This window comes from Motacilla alba, chromosome 4A (assembly GCF_015832195.1).
Source record: "Motacilla alba alba isolate MOTALB_02 chromosome 4A, Motacilla_alba_V1.0_pri, whole genome shotgun sequence".
NCBI lineage: Eukaryota > Metazoa > Chordata > Aves > Passeriformes > Motacillidae > Motacilla > Motacilla alba.
Genome location: NC_052045.1, coordinates 11,607,892 through 11,629,052, shown reverse-complemented (window position 1 = coordinate 11,629,052; position 21,161 = coordinate 11,607,892). Strand labels below are relative to the sequence as shown.

General features: G+C 38.2%; 1 protein-coding gene across 4 annotated transcripts in view; it reads right to left on the bottom strand.

Moving 5' to 3' along the window:
• The window catches only part of NXT2 (nuclear transport factor 2 like export factor 2), an 85,184-nt gene that overhangs the window by 62,048 nt on the left and 1,975 nt on the right, over window positions 1-21,161 (bottom strand). For 3 of the 4 annotated variants that reach the window (XM_038164663.1, XM_038164665.1, XM_038164662.1), the window contains one exon: window positions 20,082-20,164. Coding sequence is in view for 1 of the 4 variants with exons in the window: in XM_038164662.1 (XP_038020590.1) it covers window positions 20,108-20,164 (57 nt within the window). In the remaining 3 variants the exon portion in view is untranslated. Of the gene's footprint in view, window positions 1-16,486; window positions 16,811-20,081; window positions 20,165-21,161 lie in introns of those variants that run through there. The other variant, XM_038164667.1, reaches the window with a different exon arrangement.

The following is a 21,161-nucleotide window of genomic DNA, read 5'->3' as shown; positions in this document are numbered from 1 at the left end:
ATTCTTCAAGAGCCTTTACAGATACAGTCTGTATTATATTTAAAGGCATAATTAATCCCTGGAACAAATATTCTAATTTCATTCTACATGAAAGCAACATTTGAATCCCCAAACTTTAAAAGAAGATGTGCCAGGTCTGAATAAGTTAATACATTTAGTAAGACCATAGTCCTAGTGATCTCACTTCTAAAAACTTAATTGTTTGATAAACCTAAGCCACAGCAGATGGAATTATTATTCTGTGTGTCTCTGTATGTCTCCTGGTCACTGCATTCTTCAGGCAGAAGAAATCCTGCTTGCGATTAGAGTGAAAGCAGAGTGGCTGCCAAACATCTGTGAGAAATTGAACATTTTTCATTTATAATCTGAAACCTGAGTGGACAGCTAGTTGTTGGCCTCTTCTGTCTAGACTGGTGTTGTTCCCCACCCCCAACTCCATGTATAAGGGTCAGCCAGGAACCTGCAGGATGGAAAGAAAATGGTCCAAAATGACTAACACTTTTTATTCAAGTAATCAGAGTTCACTTCTCCACTCATTTCTTCCACCTCCATCAAAGGATAAGCAAGAGGAAAGCATGATTTTGGAATTGACACCTATGAAAATAAAATGCCTGGCACAGGTTCTAAGAAAAGGCATGCCCTGGTTTTAATTTGTGTTAGTAGAGGGCCCCTAAAAGTGAAAAAGCATGTGCTCAAGGCCCCTTGCAGCTATGAGACTGCAATGGGAGTAAGTTCTTTATGATCTCACTTCATTTACAGTCCTTTTCTCATGAAGGTGATTTTTTAATTACTCCGAGTTTCATTCTTTACTCTTTCTTCGAGCTTTCACTCTAATAATCTCTCTTACAGAGGACACTGTGGCATGTTAGTTAAGCTTCCCAAATAATGCTTAGGTCAAAAAAAGTTAATTATAGTCCTTCCTTTGACAGACTGGAAAAGTGAGTTATGACAATGTATTTTTAGAAAAAAGTGGTGAGGAAGATGCTTAAACTTACATGCCAACATTTCAAATTAAGAGCAGTTATAAGCAGTTCGAGGATGAATTTTGGAAGGTTGATCATTCAGAAACTCAGCTAAGTTTAATAACTGATTAATAACACAAGCCTAGCTATGAAATTGTACTATGAAATTGTATAAATGAAATGTGTAAGACTGCTACATCCACTGTATCAGTGTGTTCATAATGAATTAAATAAACAGTGTTACATGGGAAAGGTGGAAAGATTTGGATGCAGTTCATGTCAGCATGAAGGCAGCACAGCACAGCTCATAGGTCAAGATCTCACCAGAGAGATTCCCAATGAAGCTGGAGTCATGCCACAACAGAGCACAGCACCAGTGGCAGGAAGTTGGAGAAAGATGGTGCTGATGGGATCTCATATATTTAATAGATTTTGAAAATTTATCTTTTTTTGCAAAGAAGAGCTGTAACTCTACATTTCAGTTTCCTTTTCATCCATGAGATGGGGGAGTATCATCTTGCAAGATGACCCTATTGTTATTTAAATGAAGCTTTTAGCATTTAATCATTATAATACAGTTTTGTACCAGCAGATTAGATACAAGAATTTGTATAGTAACATCTGTGATTAACATGACAAATTGCCTCTTTTTTAGTTCCCATGGCATTATCTCTACAGAGAACTGGATTTTATTTCTTTCAAAAATATTAAGTAAATCTGTGAATTCTATTGTACTTTTATCCACTTAACAGTGCAAATGTTCTGATTAATGGGAAGTGCTTTTTGCTAATAATGACACAGTATCTAAGAGTTTGTGCTAAACCTTTAATCAAATTCCTCCTGGTTTGCTTTTGCTCTTGGGTATAAAACCAGAAATGGTCACAGAATTGCGGGCTTGGAGAAAGATCAAAGAGACAGTAAAAAAATAAAGCAAGTACACATAACTGCAATGAATATTGCTGATAAGCACATCCCAGTGGGTGCAGAAATCACACAGTACTGTTATGACCACTCTCAAAGTTTGAGTTGAAACTTGGTATTTGACTGAACAGAGACACAAAGCTTGTAAATACATCACAGCTTATTTCTAGTAAAATCGGTTTTTATTACCATAGAGTCTAGACTGAATTGAGATTGGAATTCAAATCTTCATAGGTACCGTGCAGCTAAAAAAGGATAGAAGGAAATGTTGAAGAAAGGTGGTAATTTTTTCCATTTTATAGGTTGGAAACAAAAACACAAAATAGTTTCAAGCTTAACTCAAACCCCAATGATTTCTATGGGCTGTGGTTAGACTCTTGGATTACGCCCATGGTGTAGCACCTGCCCAGCTCAGGCAGGACAGTGCAAGGGCATTGGCAAGATAAGGCAATAATGCAGGTGGCTCTGCTGAATTTGGGATAAGGCAGCAGAGACACTGCTGACCAGGATCATGGAGGTCTGCAAGGACTCACAGTGGGAGTGGGTGTTTCTGGAGACATCCCTTAGTCTACTCATAGTGTGTCTTTACGACTGCCCAGGTGCAATCAAAATTTAATACTGAGATCATGGGGAATTTGGCTTTAAGGACACTATAACAGGCATTCTTTTATCCACACACAGTATAACTCAATGTTATATGAGCATTTGAATTTAGACCCAAGCTTCCCATAATTCAGGAATAACCCATTCCTCTAGTTTGAGTCCTTCAGAAATCAAACAGTTCAGTTCATCCAAACATATGCAAGTTTGGATGCTTCTCTAAGCCTCCAGAGTCTGCAAAAGTAGGGCAATAAATATCAAAAAATGTGTGTGACATCAAGGAGAGTTCCTTGCCAGGTGTGGCTGCAGAATCAGACCTGATGAAGCATTCCTTTTGCTCCAACTTCATTTTCCAGACCCCCCTGGTAGATTTGGTTCCATGCACATGATGTACCCTGGGTATGAGCTATACAGACATTCCCTCATCACCCAAAAGTGGGGTGTATTCATGGAAGACTGAGAGAAATTCTCATTCCAATGATTTAAAAAGATTGAAGTTAATGACCTGAATCCATGCCACTGCCAAATAAAACTATATTAAACTAAAGAATTTGAGTGTTTCTGTACATTCCATTCTTGACTGAAAGTTTGTCAGTCAGCTCACCCTTTCTGGAAACACAATGGATTCACCATCATTGGATTTAGTTCTGTATTTTATAGCTTAATTTTAATCACTATTTTGCAAAAAATAGAAATGACTATATATATTGTAAGTTATGTTCTCATTTAGTCCACAATGCATTTCTCAACGTATTCTTTAAGTTTTAAAATTGAAATTATTCTGTATGAATATTGCATTTCCCATTGTCTTCCATGTACAAATCCCAGCATCATTGCTATATGATTTCTGATTTGTGTGCAACAAAGCACTTGCAGAAGATGTGTTCAGTGCTCAGTTTCAGCAGGGCACACTGGTCCAGCATTTTTAAGCTACAGAATGAATAGACCCTTACAATCTCAGACAAATACAGAGCCATTTCTTGAGATTTTAACTGGCAATATCTAGACATGGGCTCCCTGAAAAATCAAAGTCCAGCCTGTTTACCACGTACCAAAAGAGTTTTTATTGCTGCAGGTTCTGCAGACTATGTGGTCTGTTATAAACTTCCCAATAGGTCGAAAATAACAAAGTGCAACATTTTTACTATTTTGTTTCTTTATTGCACTTGGTGTTCTTGATTTTAAACAACAATTATTTTTTGTAATCCTGCAGCCTTTGACAGCTGTAGTTGCTCTGCTGTTTTGCTCTTTGAAAATGTCTATCATCATCTTCTTCCTTTAGTATTTTGTGAAATTTCCAACTCTGCAAATAATCTGCCTTTATAAAGTGATGTAGAAATATGACTAAATATTAGGACTCAGATCAGCATGCAAGAATTATGATAATATTTTAAACTATTATTTTGATTTTCTTTCTAACTTTGACAATATTCCTCATATTTACAAGACATGCTGATCCCCAAAAACCATCTCTAGTAGACAACGTGCTATATCCATATAATAATGCAATGACATACAGAGTGTGTTTGGAATTGCAGCATGAAACATGCACTAACATTGCTTAAAGCTTTCCAGCTTTTCAGCATTTTTACTGCCTCATTTAGGAAAGCATTAAAGAATTGAATAATGCAAAGGTATTTTTAAACTGAAATGTATAGCTTATAGTATTTGCCACTAATGGGAACAAGCAGTACTAGAAGATGCTTAGCTTAGTAAGTGAAAAACTCATGTGAATTACCATAAGCTTTTAGTCAGACATTCAAGTGAAATCTGTAAAAATTGTTTCCAACAATTCTGAGGCCATCAATCCTCCCTTAAAATGATACACCAACCTCCATCATTCTTTTCAGGTTAGGATTTTCTTCTCTTCTGCCTGGGCCTTGAAGGTTACATTATGCATAAATATGTATAACATTATACAAATACTCATTCTCTTTCCTCTGAAAGTCTACTCCACATGTACAGTACTTTCATTTTACACTGTCTTTTAATATAAATTTGCTCAACTCCAGATTTTTAAGACATCTGCTTGCCTTACACAATTTATTCTAGTGCAATTTTAGCCATAGACACCATATGAGCATACACTCAACCCTTCACCACTGCCCTCTGCCACAGCTGCCACCTCTCCCTCCTGTGTCTGCTCACTCAGGCCCTGGTCTTGCAGTACCAAAGGATGCAGGGGATGATGTGGGCCTCTCAGTGGCATTTGTCAGCCACAGACGTTTCCCAGCAGGACAGGGAAAGCAGGAGAAGCTTCACCCTCCTGGCAGGGAAGCCTGCAGAGCTCTGTACAGCCCTGCTGCAGTAGTGCAGGTGGATGGAGAGGACCCCCTGTCTGTGGGTACCCTGCAGCAGGGGAGCACTGGGGTGAGTCTCACTGCTCACCCTGGGAGAAGTCTACATTCTCCATATGCAGTCCTGGTCTATTCCACAAAGAACAGCCACAGATTTGAGGACTGCAGCTGAAAGCAAGCCCATGAGAAGTTTTAGCTGTTGGGAGCTTGGACAAAGACGACACTGCTCTGCCTGACAATTTGTTTTGTGTTGTCTGTCTGTAGTAAGCACTTTTTAAAAACGGGTTCAAGTACCTCCTTTCCTACTACTACTCAAGTTCAAATCTCCTCATGTAAATCCTAGTCTACCCTCAGTTTGTTCTTGCTAATCAGGAATTCTTGGAACAATACAAACGCATTTGTATTTTTAGCACACATTATGTCTTTTCCATCTGCAAGACACTTATTTAAGCTACCTCCCTTTTCTACTGGCTAAACTATTTTACTATTCTGTATTGATTATATAGATTTATTATCATAGTACAGTTTGAGATAATATTGGGATTGCTGACTTCATAAAGCAGGCCAAAGAAGTAGGATAGCAGAAATAAAATTAAATAAAATTAAAATTAAATGTCTATTACACTTTTAGCATTTGTGGAACAAAACGTATGACTTCTGAACAACGTAGTGATTTAAGAAACTATTCCTTACTGAGCACGGCCAGGGCACAGGACAGATGCTGAACACGGTGCAGGGACAGAAGAGCCCGGCATTCGAGCTCTGCAGGGGCCACCTCCGAGGACAGGAGGAGAGAGGACAGGGGTAGAAAGGAAGGGAAGAACCGGCAACAGAGGTGCAGCGTACCCTGGGGGGCTCGCTGGTCATAACAAGGCCTCATCACCGGCCTAACCCACCTCCTGCCAAGCTGACACCGCGCTGCAGCTGATAATGCAACTGCTCAGCGCTGCGCTGCAGAACAAGCTGTACTTGGCAGACTGCCATGGTGCTGAGCGATCCTTCTCCTGCGGGATTCCAAAGCTTCCACAAACACAACAGGTCACTTTCCACTAATGTGACATAAGAGAAAGAGATTGAAAATGTCAGTGTTGACTTTGGCTGCCTGATGAAATCAGAATGCAGAAGCAAGCTCTGTTTACGAGGCCACAGTCGAAGGGAGCTCTGTAACTCCCGCTGTCCCCTCTGCCACCCACAGATTCCCCAGCACGTGAAACAGCTGCCTGGAGCCTGACCCCAATGGCCACCAAGTCATGAATCTGAACCATCTTTAATGAGTGCACAGCTAGTTTAGGATGAGAATGGCTGAATATCAAAGCTGCACTGTCCTGCCGCACAAACAAAACCAATACCTGATGCCTGAATATTACTTATGAATGAGGAGAATGGCATAGAAATAAATGGATGACCTGCAAAAATGACCTAGGCTTGATTGTTAGAAAATGTGATCACAAAACTATGAAATGGAGGGGAAAATTGCTAATATGCTGTGGAACACCATTCATCGGGGTTACTTTTTACAACTCCTATCACAGTTCAGAAGAGGATATGTCAAAATACACAGGGGACTATTGATTCAGCTCTAGCTGCCTTACAGCTAGCTGGATTAATTTCCCAAAGCTGTGCTGTGTTCATGCCAAGGAGAGTAAATTCTTTAAAGAAATCATGAGAACTAGATCAATTCACACAATGGCAGGTAAACCCCACAGTATTCAGGAAAGAACAATTTAAATCAGGACGGTTTTGCTTCCTAAACAGACTTTGGAAACAGCAAAAGCCTTGGTAGGCCACTCTGTAAAAAACACCACCATATGAATGCTAATATTTCAGTCATGTGCCATCCTCTAGATCCCATTACTTTTACATTCATGAATAAATGAACTGTGAAAAGACATTAGAAAACATGAGAGACATACACAACACATGCATCTATTCATCAGCCAGGTTTTTAGATTTTTTAAAATTTCATTAGTGTCATGCTTCTCTCATGCAGTTGTGTGGCACAGCATACCTGGCTCGCCCCTTCCTGCTTGTCTGGCTTTATTTCTACCCACTTGTGTTAGTACTGCAGCTGGCTGCTTATCAATCTCCCCAACTCCATGGATTAGCTCTTCTATTTTCGTATCTTTTCTGAGGCTCTAGGGCAACTGAATATTAAAATCAATCTAGAGTCTGTTTTTGAATCCTTGCAGTAAATTTAGTAATTTAATTAGCAAAAAATTTGCCTATTGTGGGATTCCAATTAAAATGGGAGATGATAAAGTAAAGAATCATGGCTGATGAAGAACAAACACTTGTGACTAATTAGTCAAAAAATGTCGTGCCTCATATATCAAAAGATTGACTTTATTTAGTCCTACTGTTCCTGCTAAATTGCTACAGAAGTAAAAAAGAAATCAAGAATTATGAATTTCTATCTAGAAATAATAATTTCACAGATAATTTTTTCCCTTTCTAGAAAAGACAGGCAAGAAAACACCATAAGTTCTTTCTTCCCTCCTCTATCAATTCCCAGTGAATAAATCTATAAACTGTTTTAGTTTTCAAAACTGAAAATACACAGTGTTAACAGTTTAGTTTCAAGCAAAGAAAAAGGGAAAAAGTATTTCAAGAAACATGTAACACTTTTTACAGTAAGCCACTATTTACAGTTAATCACAAAAAGTAATCTAGTAAAATACAACTAAAATTACCTGCAACTAATTTTAGCCTAAAGGTTTTAACTGTGAACAGCTTGCTCTGTAATCAGATAAATGATAATTTATAAATTAATAAATTGTAAGAAAACAGAAATGATCATTACTTGCCAATAGGATTGAAGAAAGACAAAATATGTTATTATAATTAGGGACCTGTATCCTCTTTCTGCAAAAACAAAGTTCAGTTTTCCTCAAGATGAGACACAAATATTTTCTACTTTATCAATTATAAATGTACTAGTATAACGTTTAATATATTTTATATATATTAATATAACATTTTTCATTCCAGTGATTGAATGCAAGATAAACACAGCATTTGAAATGCCACTCTTTCTATCAACTGACAATAAATTACTTATTCAGTTCACCATTAGGCAAACAGTGCTTTGATACAGCTGACCTATTGGAAAAGGAATTAGTAATAAAATGCACTTAAATATTTTGAAGGGACTGATCCTACCAGCATGTCTGAGCTGAGCACAGCAGCTTTGTGAATTAAATTCACTTTATAAGGTGTAAATGCTGAGTTCTCTAGACATGCACAGAATATGAGATAGGATCTCCCAAACAGGACCCTCTCAAAATTAGATTTGTCCATCTTTACATAGAATGTAAAAGGAAATGAAAAATCAAAGATCTCTGTTGATTTAAATTTTTTATATTAACATTATTTTAGTTTACAGTTTACAGCTTAGTTTATATTAATTTTAGTAGATCTATTAGCAATTTATATTTATTGTCTATAGAAGATTAGAAAACCATTCAGCTGCAGTTTTGCCTGGATAAAAACTGTCCCAGAAAGTTTACAGCATTCTTACATATTGCTAACATATTTTCACAATTAAGACTTTTTCCAATCTTTTATATAATCACTTATGTTTGGGAGTTTATGCATCACTAATATCAGACTAGGTTCTATGGACCTTTAACTAGCATGTTTCTCATCACTTTATTGTTACAGAGCCAGTGGAAACAGGCCATGATAGATACAAATATTGTTGCCTTGCTGTAAACATCTAGTTTCAGTTAATGAAAAAGAGACTTTTTTATTTTTTAGTTATAAAGAAATTTTGCTTCTGGATTCAGTTACTCTTGCAAATTCGGAACTATTTCACAAAGCCCCAGCAAGCAGCTGACTCCTGGAGCACTGCTGCTGTCCCGTGCCTACGGTGGCTGCGCTCCTGCCCCGACTATTGACTCATGAACTCTGCCCACTGTTGTTGCTACAGAACCTTGTTCTTGCTTGTGAGACACAAGTTCACAAACAATACATTTCTACAGTCTCTATCGTGGTTGTCAGCTTATCACCTGTGAACTCCCTACAAATATTTAAAAAACAAGCCAGGACAGTTGTGTTGACTCAACGGTGTCAGCACCTTTCGGTCAGGTAATGCTCAAAAGGGGAGTCTCTCTCATTAAAGATCCTGCCAAAGGGTCAAAATCTTGCCTTTTCTGGCAAGACAGAAGAATAGCTCTGTTAGATGCTGTAAAATTTAGAGAAATGTATAAATCCTTGGCACTGTTACTTGCTTCTGCTCACACAGGCAGGCTCTAACACCCTTTATCCCCTTCAAATGAAACCCTAAATGCATGGGATCACAGACAAAAGAAAGCAACTCACCAAAACCTCTATCTTTCCTTTTTACAATTGGAAATATCGAAGTCTAACATCTAAATGCAATTTCATCTTAATATTTTCATGCATCAATTGTTACATATGCACAAACATTCCAATTTGTGCAGACAGACCATAACCAATTATTTTAGCATTCTATAGATTCAACATCAAGCCCAAAAACATACTAACAGCTATGGGAATACTGAGCGCACCAATTTTTGCATAAGACTTTAGACAAACAACTTCAGACTTCATATGAGCAAACATCCATAGGTGTAAAAAGTTTTAGAAGATACTTGTGAAAAATACAGTTCTTATCTGAGATTTAACAGGGTACGTTTTCCTACTGTATTGGAATCAAAAAGTTAGTCTTTGTCACCTATTCTTCAGTTTTGAATAAATTCATATCTGTCTTTCAGCAAAGCAGGTTTAGACATCACCAGCTTTCAGTACTTTGAGATCCTAACCAGTTGGAGCTTGTCAAACTTTTAGAAATATTTCCTGTAACATTAATCAAGAAATCATTTCACAAATATGATCCTACAAAAAGCACACACCATCATATTTCTGTGAAGGCACCAAAGCTCAGAGATAAGGCAGGTGACTGACAGAAACATCCAGTTTCAAGATACAAAACTTTCAATGTAACATAAATATAAATTTCAAAGTATTTCCTGTCTCTGTCAAGTGATCTTACTTTCCACAAAGCTGCTCTGGATTTACTATGCAGCTAAGGATGAGTCTCACAAGGAAGTTAGTCATCCTGTAAGTAACTTCTTTGCAATGAAAGCACAACTTTCCCTCACTTTTTGCCCTAAAAGTGTAAGACAGAATTCCCTTTGCAATGCTTGCAGATAGAAAACAAGCATACAGAAGCACAGGACTCCACCCTGGCCTCCCAGTTCAGGCTGCACCCACTCCCAAAGCAGCAGCGCTTGTGCCATGCAGCAATTCACCCCAGCAGCTCTAGTGGAGGACTGTAGACACAAACAGAGAACTTAAATAACTCTGTGAGTAGCAAAAATATTTGTATTTATAATTAGATTTAAAAAATACCAAGCATGTTTACCTAAGAAATGTAATAGTTGTTTACAAGAACTTTGAGAATTATTGCAATTAAACACATAGTTTAGCTTGCCCATGCAAATACGAGCAGCCTTATGCAGTTGTCTTTGTTTTCTGTACTTACTCATTACTCCAGCCAGCAATTATTTTAAAAATATCACAACATGATGTTGTTGCAGAATATTATCTGATATTCATTTGAAAACAAATCTCTGTCAGCTCTCCCATGAAACAGAGTAAGACTTTCTGTGAAAAATCCCACCCAAAGTAACATTTCTTCTACTCCATAGCAAGTTCCTTCACCCCTAAAATTTGGAAACACATCAAAACCCCTCTAAAAATACCTCGTTTCTTTTTCCGCACAAGAGGCAAAGACAGTTTAAGTGATTTAAGTGTGAATATAATCCAACAACTCATTATCAACATTACACAATCTTTCCAGAAAACACCAAAGCCGTCAGGAAATGATCCCTAATTGCAGATCTATTTGTCAGACTATTCCCCAAAGATATTATGAAACACTGCTCTGTTTTTTCAATCTTCAGATTCATGATAGATAATAATGTTAACTTCATTAATGCCATTTAAATCTTACTCCCACGAGCAGGCAAACTACTTTGCCGACCTTGTAACTAGCCATTACAGTTTCTTTTGGCTTCTAATCTAAAGAGAAGTGGTTCATAAGTGGAGTAATTTCCAGAGCCAGCAGCTTTCTGGATCCCAGAGTTCAGAGTCCCGTGTAACGAAAAGCCGAATTCCTGCCCAGCGAGTGCTTTTCAGCCCCAGAGCCACCAGCAGGGCCAGATGTCTCCTGGACCCAACAACAGGGCACTCACCCCGACAAGGATGGAAAAGGTGATTTCAAGACAGAGATCTGTAATGAAACAGCAGAGGATGTGTTTCTCAGCTGAGTAAGACCACCAGATTTCTGGGTAAAAGGGTTTTGAATTAATTGATAGAAGCAAAATAAACAGCAATGGAGGAAAGGATTTTATAGCGAAAATTTCCATGCAAATTTTATTTTCCTAAGTTTCAAAAATTAACTTTCCCTTTTATCTTCAGCAATGTCAATGTTAAATTAATCCCTCTATTTTTTTTTTTTTTGCGTGAAATGTTGATAGCTACATCAGTGACAGAGTGAACCATCAACAGAAATTAAATCTTCCGGATTCCAAAGAAGCTTTGGAAAAAAAAGAAAAAAATCAAATTCAATCTCATAAAAACAATTATAATTTCGGGACCACAATGTGGTTCCAAAAGTGTATATCCCCAAAGGTGAATTTTACATCACACCCTAATTGTCAGATTTGAAGGAAATTTTGATTCAGAATGAATGCAATTTCAAAAGTGCAGTGATTATACTCTCCTTGTAAAGGTCTGTCTTTCTTGTATTTTATGAACTAATGGACTAACAGGCTTTAAATAATTTTTTTATTTATTCTGTACAAATGCCACAGATTTTTGTCAGTGCTGCCATTATTGTCCTTTTATCTGCCCATCTCAGTTTTCTATGATTACTTATGTTCAGCTCATTTGAAGCATCATTTATGAGGTTAATATTTGTATTGTAGATGTGATACAATGAACATTTACTTATTTTTTAAATTTTAATCAATTTTCTTCTACTTTTTTTTACGAGTAAAAAGTCTATGAGCAACAAAGAGATCAGCAGCAGGGAAACTCTGATGAGGACTGTGTTGTGCTCCTGACATGCTGAAGACAAAACAAAAGGTATCAATCATTAATAATACTTGATGTATATTTACATTATTTTAATACTGTATCCCATTATTTTATTTTATCATTTTATTATTTTATACTGTATTACATTATTTTAATACTGTCAAACTTTGCCCATTTCCTATTGTTGTAATGGGAGGACAGCTGAAAATTCAAGAAAAAAGCTTTCCTGAATGTAATGCCACACACTGTGGATCCTAATTTAACCTAACCACTGCATGACTCTGGGATGCAATTCCAGCACTGAAATGTTTCCTTCCCACCAGAGCAGGGACTGACTCAGCAATAATCACCAAACCCAACCACGGACGTCCTTTCTCGTAATGCCATGAGTTTTTATTACACATCTTCCATTCAAGTACAGACTAGGCCCAAATCTGCTCAGTTTCTGAGATAATACATGATCCTTCCTCAAGCAAAAAAGCATTTAAACAAACATCCTTTCCTAACGTTAATGAACATGTTACCTCTTGCTAATTTTGTGACTCAAAGAACAAGACATTGCTCATATCTGAAGTTTTGTTAGATTTATATACTTTTCCCACTATTGCAGCAATTGCAGCCTGTATGAAATGAGACACTAAATGAGACTATTACTATAAAAATATTTTTCAATACCTGTATATAAATTAATTACAGAGATGTAGTAGTATATGGGTAAGAAACTAACTGATTACCTCAAGCCCTATATAATATAGTCAATGCTACCACTGATTATCTAATGACTAATTCTATTAATTTAGATATCTATAATTTATAAGTTGTATATGATGCTCTTTGCTCCCCAGTGAAGGTGCCTTGTGCATGGATATTGGACATTACTACACAGACCCACTGGCAGACCTGAACTCCTGTTACACTGAGGCAAAGCAGCTCTGGAAAACAAAGTCACAAACCACTTATCCCTTTCAGAAGAGACTCTGGCTCCACTTGTACTAATATTTACCCTTAAGATAGCAGCATAAAGATAAGAGGACCATTAATTTGTAACACAAAGAGAATTGCCAAATAACATAGGATTAATGTTACTGTTTAGATTAGTTATTTATTTATTTGATCTTAGAATGTGAAGGAATAATTAAGAGTAGCTAAAATATGTTTTGGAACAGGCAAACTTTTTAATATCTCCCTTACATCTTCCTACATATTCTAATGCCACCAATTCCCATGCTATTCTTTCAGATCCATTCTTTCTATTAAGCCAATGACTGCTCCCACTCTCTTAGTGCGGCACTCTTAATTAGTAAGAAAATATTTTTGCCTTCCTTCTTTCATCCATATTTCCCTTAACTTCTTGGGCTCCACTTTGATAATCTTCCGGAGATTTGGAATTACCCTGTATATCAGTGACTTTACTTTGCTGTAAAATGGGGTTAACAAGGTCACTTTGACAGGACCAGAACTAATGTTTGTTTTGAAACCGAGTGCTCTGTTTAAACCTATTTATTTCTGAACTAAGTCAAGGCACTTTGAGCTGACATGATGACTCAGAGCAACATTGCAAAGCCTCAGTTCTACAAAGAGATTAGTCACTTTGTTTTTTTGCACTGAGCTGCTCTGAGTCAGCTGTAAATTGTTGCACATCGAGTACCTGGGTACAACTTCAAATGGCGCAGGTAACTTCAGTGCAAATTCCTGAAAGAAAAGCAGTCTCTGTATCTGAGCAAATGATTGACTAGGTCAACCTTCTCCAGCATATGACTGGGTTTGACAATGAAAGAAATTAGAACTGTGTGAACATTGATTTACATTTTTTCATTACAAGGAGAAATTTCAGGGTTAGCAGGCTGAGTTTAATAAGCTCTGAGTATATTGAACAATCAGTCGAGCTGTGCTCTTCATTCATTATGTCAGAGATAAAAAAATCTAGACATCAAAAGGTTTACTTTGTTTTTTGTCTTAATCTATAAATGTAAACTTTAAACTTAATAAATACACTAACCCAAACTGTCTCCCTAGACAGCAATACCATCCTAATGCTTTTTGGAGAAAAACCCACAAGAGACAGTGTAGAAGAAACTGTGACATTTCTCTGAACCACTCACCTCTGTTAATGCTTTCACATGGGTCCGAAGAGAAGAATGTAAAAACAGGGTGAAGGCTAAGAGTGGTGAACTTTTTGAAAAAGGAGGATGACCCAATCCACTGGCCAGTTATGGCAAATTAGTGTTGCTCTAAGGACATTTTGAGTTATTTCCACCTGTACGAGGCCTGCATTTGTTCCCCTCTCCTAACAGTATAGTTACCTTCCCATAAGGGCTATCCTTACTAGTTTTGCTTCTCTTCAAACCATTTGGCTTGTGCTGCTGTTTGACTGGGCATTCAGAAGGCCATAGCACACCCCACACACATTCATAGTACAGTAAAGAAGAAGCAAATGCTCCTGTCTTGATTCAGTCTAAAATAATAATGTCACTAAAAGATTTTCAGAAGAAATGTTGTGTTATTTACTTTTATTTCATTTATTTTCCAGAGAACATACTATGGCCAGTGCTCCTCAAATGAGCAATCACTGTGTGAAGGAATCCTATCAAATATGACTTTTTCTGCACTCTTAACACCTGCTTTCAGTCTGACTTATTTTGAAACTGGCTTCTACTAACAACTAACAACTAACTTAAACTAACAACAGGCCTTTAAATATGCAAATATGAATAAACATGGGGTATTATCTGTTGCACTTGTTAATTCTTTAAACCTATTCATGTCATTTCCATGTGTACCCTTGATTTTGCTCTGTAACTACCCATACATACAATAATGAATTCTATAAACCTATTTGGAACATAATTTGTTTGTTAAACTGTACGAAAGACAGCTTGATTATGTCATGCCATGCTTTTCTATTGAAGGGATTAGCATCCAATGCCATGTCCTGTCTGCAAGATTCAAAATAATTGAGATTTGGAATGAACACTTTAGAATATGATTAAGGAAGCAACAGCAGAACCTTAATAAGGATTTTGAAATTTTCTGTGCACTATTCCTTTATACACTGCCTGAAGATGAGAAATGCATTGCTGTGAAATGAAGTGATACAAATGAATATTCTGCACATTTTATCTTCAGGAATCTTAAGATAGTTTTGGAAAGGTTTTTATTGAAAGTAATTATCTCTGTATCTCTGTTGGTGAGAACTACTCACCCAAGCTGTCCTACAGGCTAAACTGAGCAATTGGTATTTCTTTATGCATTGACAGGGGCGTAATTTGTCCCTTAAGTAAGTGGTTCAGGTAAAGTCTTCAGAAAAAATCACTAGAAAAGTACAGATGTTTAACACTGAAATAACCTATTTCAACACACACTATCCTATTTATTATAGATTCTCCTACTTCATAAACCAAGAAGTAAAAAAAAAAAAATGCTATTCACTGCCAGGCTTCACAAAGAATCACTGTTGCTCCCAAAGTAGGAATTCTCAGTGCTTGATTCCTAGTTGGCTACCAGAATCATTAACCTCTTCAGACATCAAGAAAAACGGACCTTTGCATTGCTAGCTGATCTAATATTAACAAATGAGTACTTTAATCTCCATTTTATTTACAGAAAAATCACTGCTCATCTGCAAAATCTACTGCCTGAATCTGTAAGAAGTCATTACAGAGCTTAATTGGCTGATTATTTGATTATGCTAGCCTTAATTCCTAAACTTAACTGACAAAAAGTGTATTTTTGTTGATTTCCATGTGAGTGCAACTTGTTTGCTTAAAAAAATGCATAAGAACTCAGATTTGTCTAATCATATTGGTGATTATTGCCAAGTCTGCTGGGAATGAAACTTGAATGGTCCTTTGGAAGTCATGTATGCATTGCTGATATCTTTTCTCCTTGAGACAGATTTGCTTCCTGTAAGATGAAAAGTGAGTGCCCAAGGAACAAGCACTAGTTTCATAGCTGACAAGTGAGTGAAATATCTTGCCTACCTACACGTGAGCAGATAAACTATACTCTGGGCATCTGATGGTCACAGAGTTCTGCATGGAAGTAGTAAGGCATTCCTGCATTCTGTGCCACCCTTCCTCAAAGCTGTGCTAAGGGCACTAAATTAATGAGCCAACCTCGAAGAGAAATTATTTCCTTCCATGAGCAAGCGGAGAAGTGGGGGGAATTTGGGTCAGAAGCAAACATAATCGTCATTCTGCTCCCTTCTGTGTCAGCACAGGGAACTGGCTGGACATGAAGGAAGGAACGTGCTCCATCTGGCAGGGTCTGATGGCACACTCCCCACTTGTGCAATGCTACAGCTCAGGGGAAATATGATTCAGAGGATGCCTCTGAGTCACACCTTCTCACTGAGCTGCTCCGAACGGGCATGGCCACGTTTTGTCCCATCCTGGAACAGAGCTGCTTCACCCTGTGTTCTCAAGTGTGTCAGGCAAGCAATGACTTTGTGAGGGGCGCCGAAGCACTGAGCACTAATTCCCTTTGCAATAATTAAACCAGACTCATATAGACTATCGAAAAGGCTAATGACGTCAAACAGTGAAGCAGCGGATTTAGTATGTGTTGTCCGAGATGTCTGTGGCGTCATGCTACACATTCAAAATAATTCCTTACAGAAAGATGAAGGTATTTTCACCGCACCTTTGGGAAGCGGAAATTACGGGTTCTCTGGAGCTTACGGCATTCCCAAAGCCAGGGGCACTCCCTGAAGCTCGCTCCGGGAGCGCCGGGAGGGGCACGCCGTCCGTCCGTCCGTCTGTCCGTCCCCCCGCGGGTCTGGAGGCGCTCCCGGCCGCCGCCCTCCCGACGGGACGGGTACGAAGCCACGTCCTCGGCACTCTCCAGAACGGCCCTGGCCCCCGGAGAGAGCTGCCGTGGGACCGCGCCGCCGCCCGGGGCCAGAGGCTGCCCCAGGAGCGGGGGCAGCGCGGGAGCAGCGGAGGCCCCGGAGATCGATTCGCTCACACCGGTGGCGGTGCTGAGAGCCGAGGGACAAAGGTTAAGGAGCATCAGGGAGTTCCAAAGACTGGTGGAACCAAGCTCTGCCCTCCCGGAAATGGAAACAGGGACGACCACCAGAGAAAACCCATGATCACGCTTTCCCCCGCTTCTTAGATACATATCCCTGAGGCACTAGCACCGCGTAGGCTGGCATTCCTGCACTGGACATGGGGAAACTCCTGGCAGCTGCTCACAGAAGCCACCCGTGTAGCCCCTAGGCCCAGCTACCCAAACCTACCAAAACAAACCCACTGCATGTCACCAACACCGTGCTGCCTCAGCCAGCAAACCAAACACATTCCATCCCTCACCTCTGGGTACTATATGTTTAAGAATTATCATTAAAATACACATTCATCACAAGCTTCGCTTACGTCAACAAAAAGAATTCCCTGCACCACAATCAAAATAACATCAACACCAACAAAAGTTACAGACAATACTTCCCTCATTCCTTCATCACAATTACAACTACCAAAATACTCCACAATCATTCTGCTCTTCCCTCTCTAGCATTGTTCATCCAAGTTTTGTCCGTTACCTTTTCGTCTGTCCTTATCTCAAGTTCCTCATGTCCCTGTTTGGGCATCAAAAAGGCTTTTCTTTTTTTGGTGGGGGAAGATGAAATTCATCCTACTGCCTGGTGTTGCTACAGATTGCTACTAGTACTATAAACCCTGTTGACACAGTCTATCAGGCCAGTCTTTAGTAGCAGTGACCGGCACAGTGCCCTCCCTGGCAGTCACATCTCCAGAGCTGCCTCTGTTCCAGTCAGAGCAGCGATCCTCATCTTTGCCTGGGGCACCTGCAGAGGCACTGCCTGGAATTCTGACTCCATCACCAACAACCACCAAACAGTGGGCAATCAGCACCTAGCAGCAGACTCACTTCTCCATGTCATGTCAGTCTTTCTCTTAACACAGTCCCAGATTTTTCTTATTCAAGCAATGAAGATGGATTCTAGGATTCATCGAACTCGAGCAAAAAGCTGAAAGTTCTTATTTATAAACTATCTAGAGAGCATTTACTTTTGCTAATAATTTTTCAAAATCAAAGAATTAAAGACATACTGGCTAATTGATATAAAACACCTTTTGATAGATAGGGTGTACTGCAAAGAAGGTAATAGAAAAGGTTCGTTTGCACTCAGTTTGGAAAAAAAAAAGCTTTTGATTTACAAAAAGAGAACTGTCTGCTCATTACCATGAACAGCTGAAAACTGATATTAATGATGCCATTTTTAATTTTCAGTTAAATAAATGGGTATCTTTAGTTTCTGCTCCACTCTGCTATTCTTCAAAGACAAACTGGGAAATTTGTGAAGACTCTGGTTGCTTTAGTAGTTTCCCTATCTTAATGACCTGGACGTATGGCCAAACTGTGTATAGCAAAAGGGTACATTTATGTTTCTTTCACTAGCAGAGTTGCATAATATCACACATAATCCTAAATCTGTATATCCCAAACAGCAACTATCCATCAATAGGAAAACAAACAGGCAGAATAATCTACTATTCATTCATGATCCAGTGAGAAAACGTTGTGCAAATGTGAGTGTATGCCTTTGAAAAACAGCATTCTGTGGCTCTTTTCACTGCGTGGTGACACCATCCCCAATTATACAAAACAGTAAAGAAACCAAGCATCCGAGTATTTCTGCAGACAATGATGTGATAGGATTAGATAGATGGTGAAAGGAGTATAATGGAACAAATAAACAACCAAATCCTCATTATGAGAGAGGTGCTGAGCACCCACAGCTCCCTCTAACTTAAACTGGGAACTCGTTAATATGTCTGCCTTTAATCTTTGTGCCTGAAAATCTTAAATTCAAATCTGTACATTTTCATAAGTGAGCATCATCACAATTGCTGTGAAGGTTCCAGCATCTTATTTCAACACAGCAAGGAAGGCCTGGATGAGAGAAATAAGACCACATGTAGCTTATTCTGGGCAATGCACGTGTAGAGGACTCTTAGTGGACAGTGGATTCTACACAACTGTAGGGATGAAGGAAGCCCTCAGGCTGGCTTTACAATAATTTTATATAACCAATACCAATATTATAATTTTATATAACCAATACCAATATATAACCACTTTTTGATACCAAAATGTATGAGGTTCTTTGTCATGAACAGATTTTATCTCTAAAAACACTCTTTTGAGAAAGGGAGAAATTCTTATTTCCATTAAATGACCAAGAGATTGAAACAAGGTAGAAGGAGAGATTTGCCCAAGGAAGCAGGGCAAGCCTGCTGCAAACTGCAGTGACAACAACTATCTGTACCTTAAACAGAGGGTATTACTGTCCTCTGGATCTGGGTTAAGAAATGGCACATTAGTTTCATTTTCTTATTCCCCTGACATACAGCGGACATGGACACTTCCCCATCTGCAGAATGAGACATGCTAACTGGGAATTTAAAACCACTGTTCTCTTTGGTTTTGTGAGCTAACTTTGCCTCTTGTAAAAATCACCGTATGACCTACTGTGAGAGCAGAACTGCTAAGAAGTTAATGAGAGCAGGATACTTTGGAGATGTAAAGTTAAAATGAGGAAAGAGTTTGGGCCATAAATACACATTATGAACAATTACATTATTTTGCACAAATGTATAGAAATATATGATTGGTGAAAATGTAACACACAATTAAAAACTGTGAATCTTACCTTTCTCTTAACATCCTTTGGTAGCTACATACTTCCGGGATATTTTTATTCTAAATTTCTACAGAGGTAATTTCTGCAGTTCCTTTTCTTTTATGAACATGTCACAAGCAGGACTGAGCCAGGATTGTGTTTTACTACTCAACAAAACTGATTTCCTTTCTGGTTTTTATTGGGTAATTACTCCTGTAGATGTAACTGAGGATGGGCTATAAGATAGGCTGTTGTAACTAGAATAAATGAGCAATAAATCATGCAACATTACATCCCAAACCATTTACTTCTTATATCTTAACTAAATTAATAATATCACTCCTTGTGGAATTTCAGAGATCCCTGCAGGAACTCATTCCTTGTTCCTCAGTACTTCAGCCACAGATGACATATTTGGGTCAACAATATGACTACCAATAGCTTAATTGCTTTATATTACACACATTATAGCCACTTGTGGAAACTGTAATGAAAGAAATGGTTTCAGATTTTTGGCCTTTGACAGTGCCTGCTTCATGCAGACAGTTGGTAGGGTAGAAAGAGCAAATACATGAAACAAAGCAAACATACCTCCAGCTCTAAGAACTACTGGTTCTTCAAGTCTGGTGAAGATCAAGAGACGCTTGGAGGGGATCTTGATTTCTCTTTAGTTTCTGAAAGACAATGTACCCACAGCTAAAGAAACATTTCATACACAGGCTATGTTGGTTTCTGTAAGCAAAACTGAAGAATATAAAGCTGATTCTGTATAAAAAGTGGGGCACTGACTTTACAAAGTGAACCATGGCTATGTGCCAGACAAGTAGCCAGAAAAATGGTAAGAAAGAAACCTACAAAAGTTTGTGAAAGTTATAATCATTTGTGACAAAAAAGGTTGTAAAATTAGATCCAATCCCATAGCCAGAAAATTATGTCAGTAATGGAAGGGTATAATACACTAACAGGTATACTTAAATGTTTTATATAAGCTACAAAAATAAAAAATCATTACTACAGGAAACCAGTAATTTTGATTCCACAACTGCACAAAAGACTCCAAACAATATCTATTCAAAGAGAGAGAAAACAAATAGTTGTTCTTTCTGCTAATGAAAGTTGAGAAGGAGTATGCAAATTATAGATTAGCTTGTACTTTTGGTAAGTATTTTTTAGTAGTCACATAGGAAAACATGAACAAATTAAGTTTTCAGGAATGCTAAGCACTCCTTTTAAGCCAGAGAGAACCCAGTGGAAAAATCCATTTCTATTAATTCTGTTTCTGCAGGTCCCTGCGGGTCTGATCACATGTGTCCACCACCCCAAAATTCTGCATGACTTAATTATGCATAGGTTGCTTTCTCAACTCCCTAGCAAAAGCACTGCAAGTGCAATGTAAGAGCAAAGGACTTTAAGAGAGACCAGAAAACAGTGATATGTTTCTTCTTACAGGGACAGATTATTCATAGTTACTGTCAAGCAAGCCTAGAGTTTGATGACTAAAAAAAAAAATAAACAAAAAAGAGAACCCAAGCCCTTTCTTTCAAAAGTTTTCCTTTCTTCTTCCCATGTATATTCTTCAGCAACCAGCCCAAATAAGCACAATGAACAAAGTTCACTTTGCTCTGTACATTTAAAACCACTTTAAAATTTCATGTAAAAGTACAGAATGAA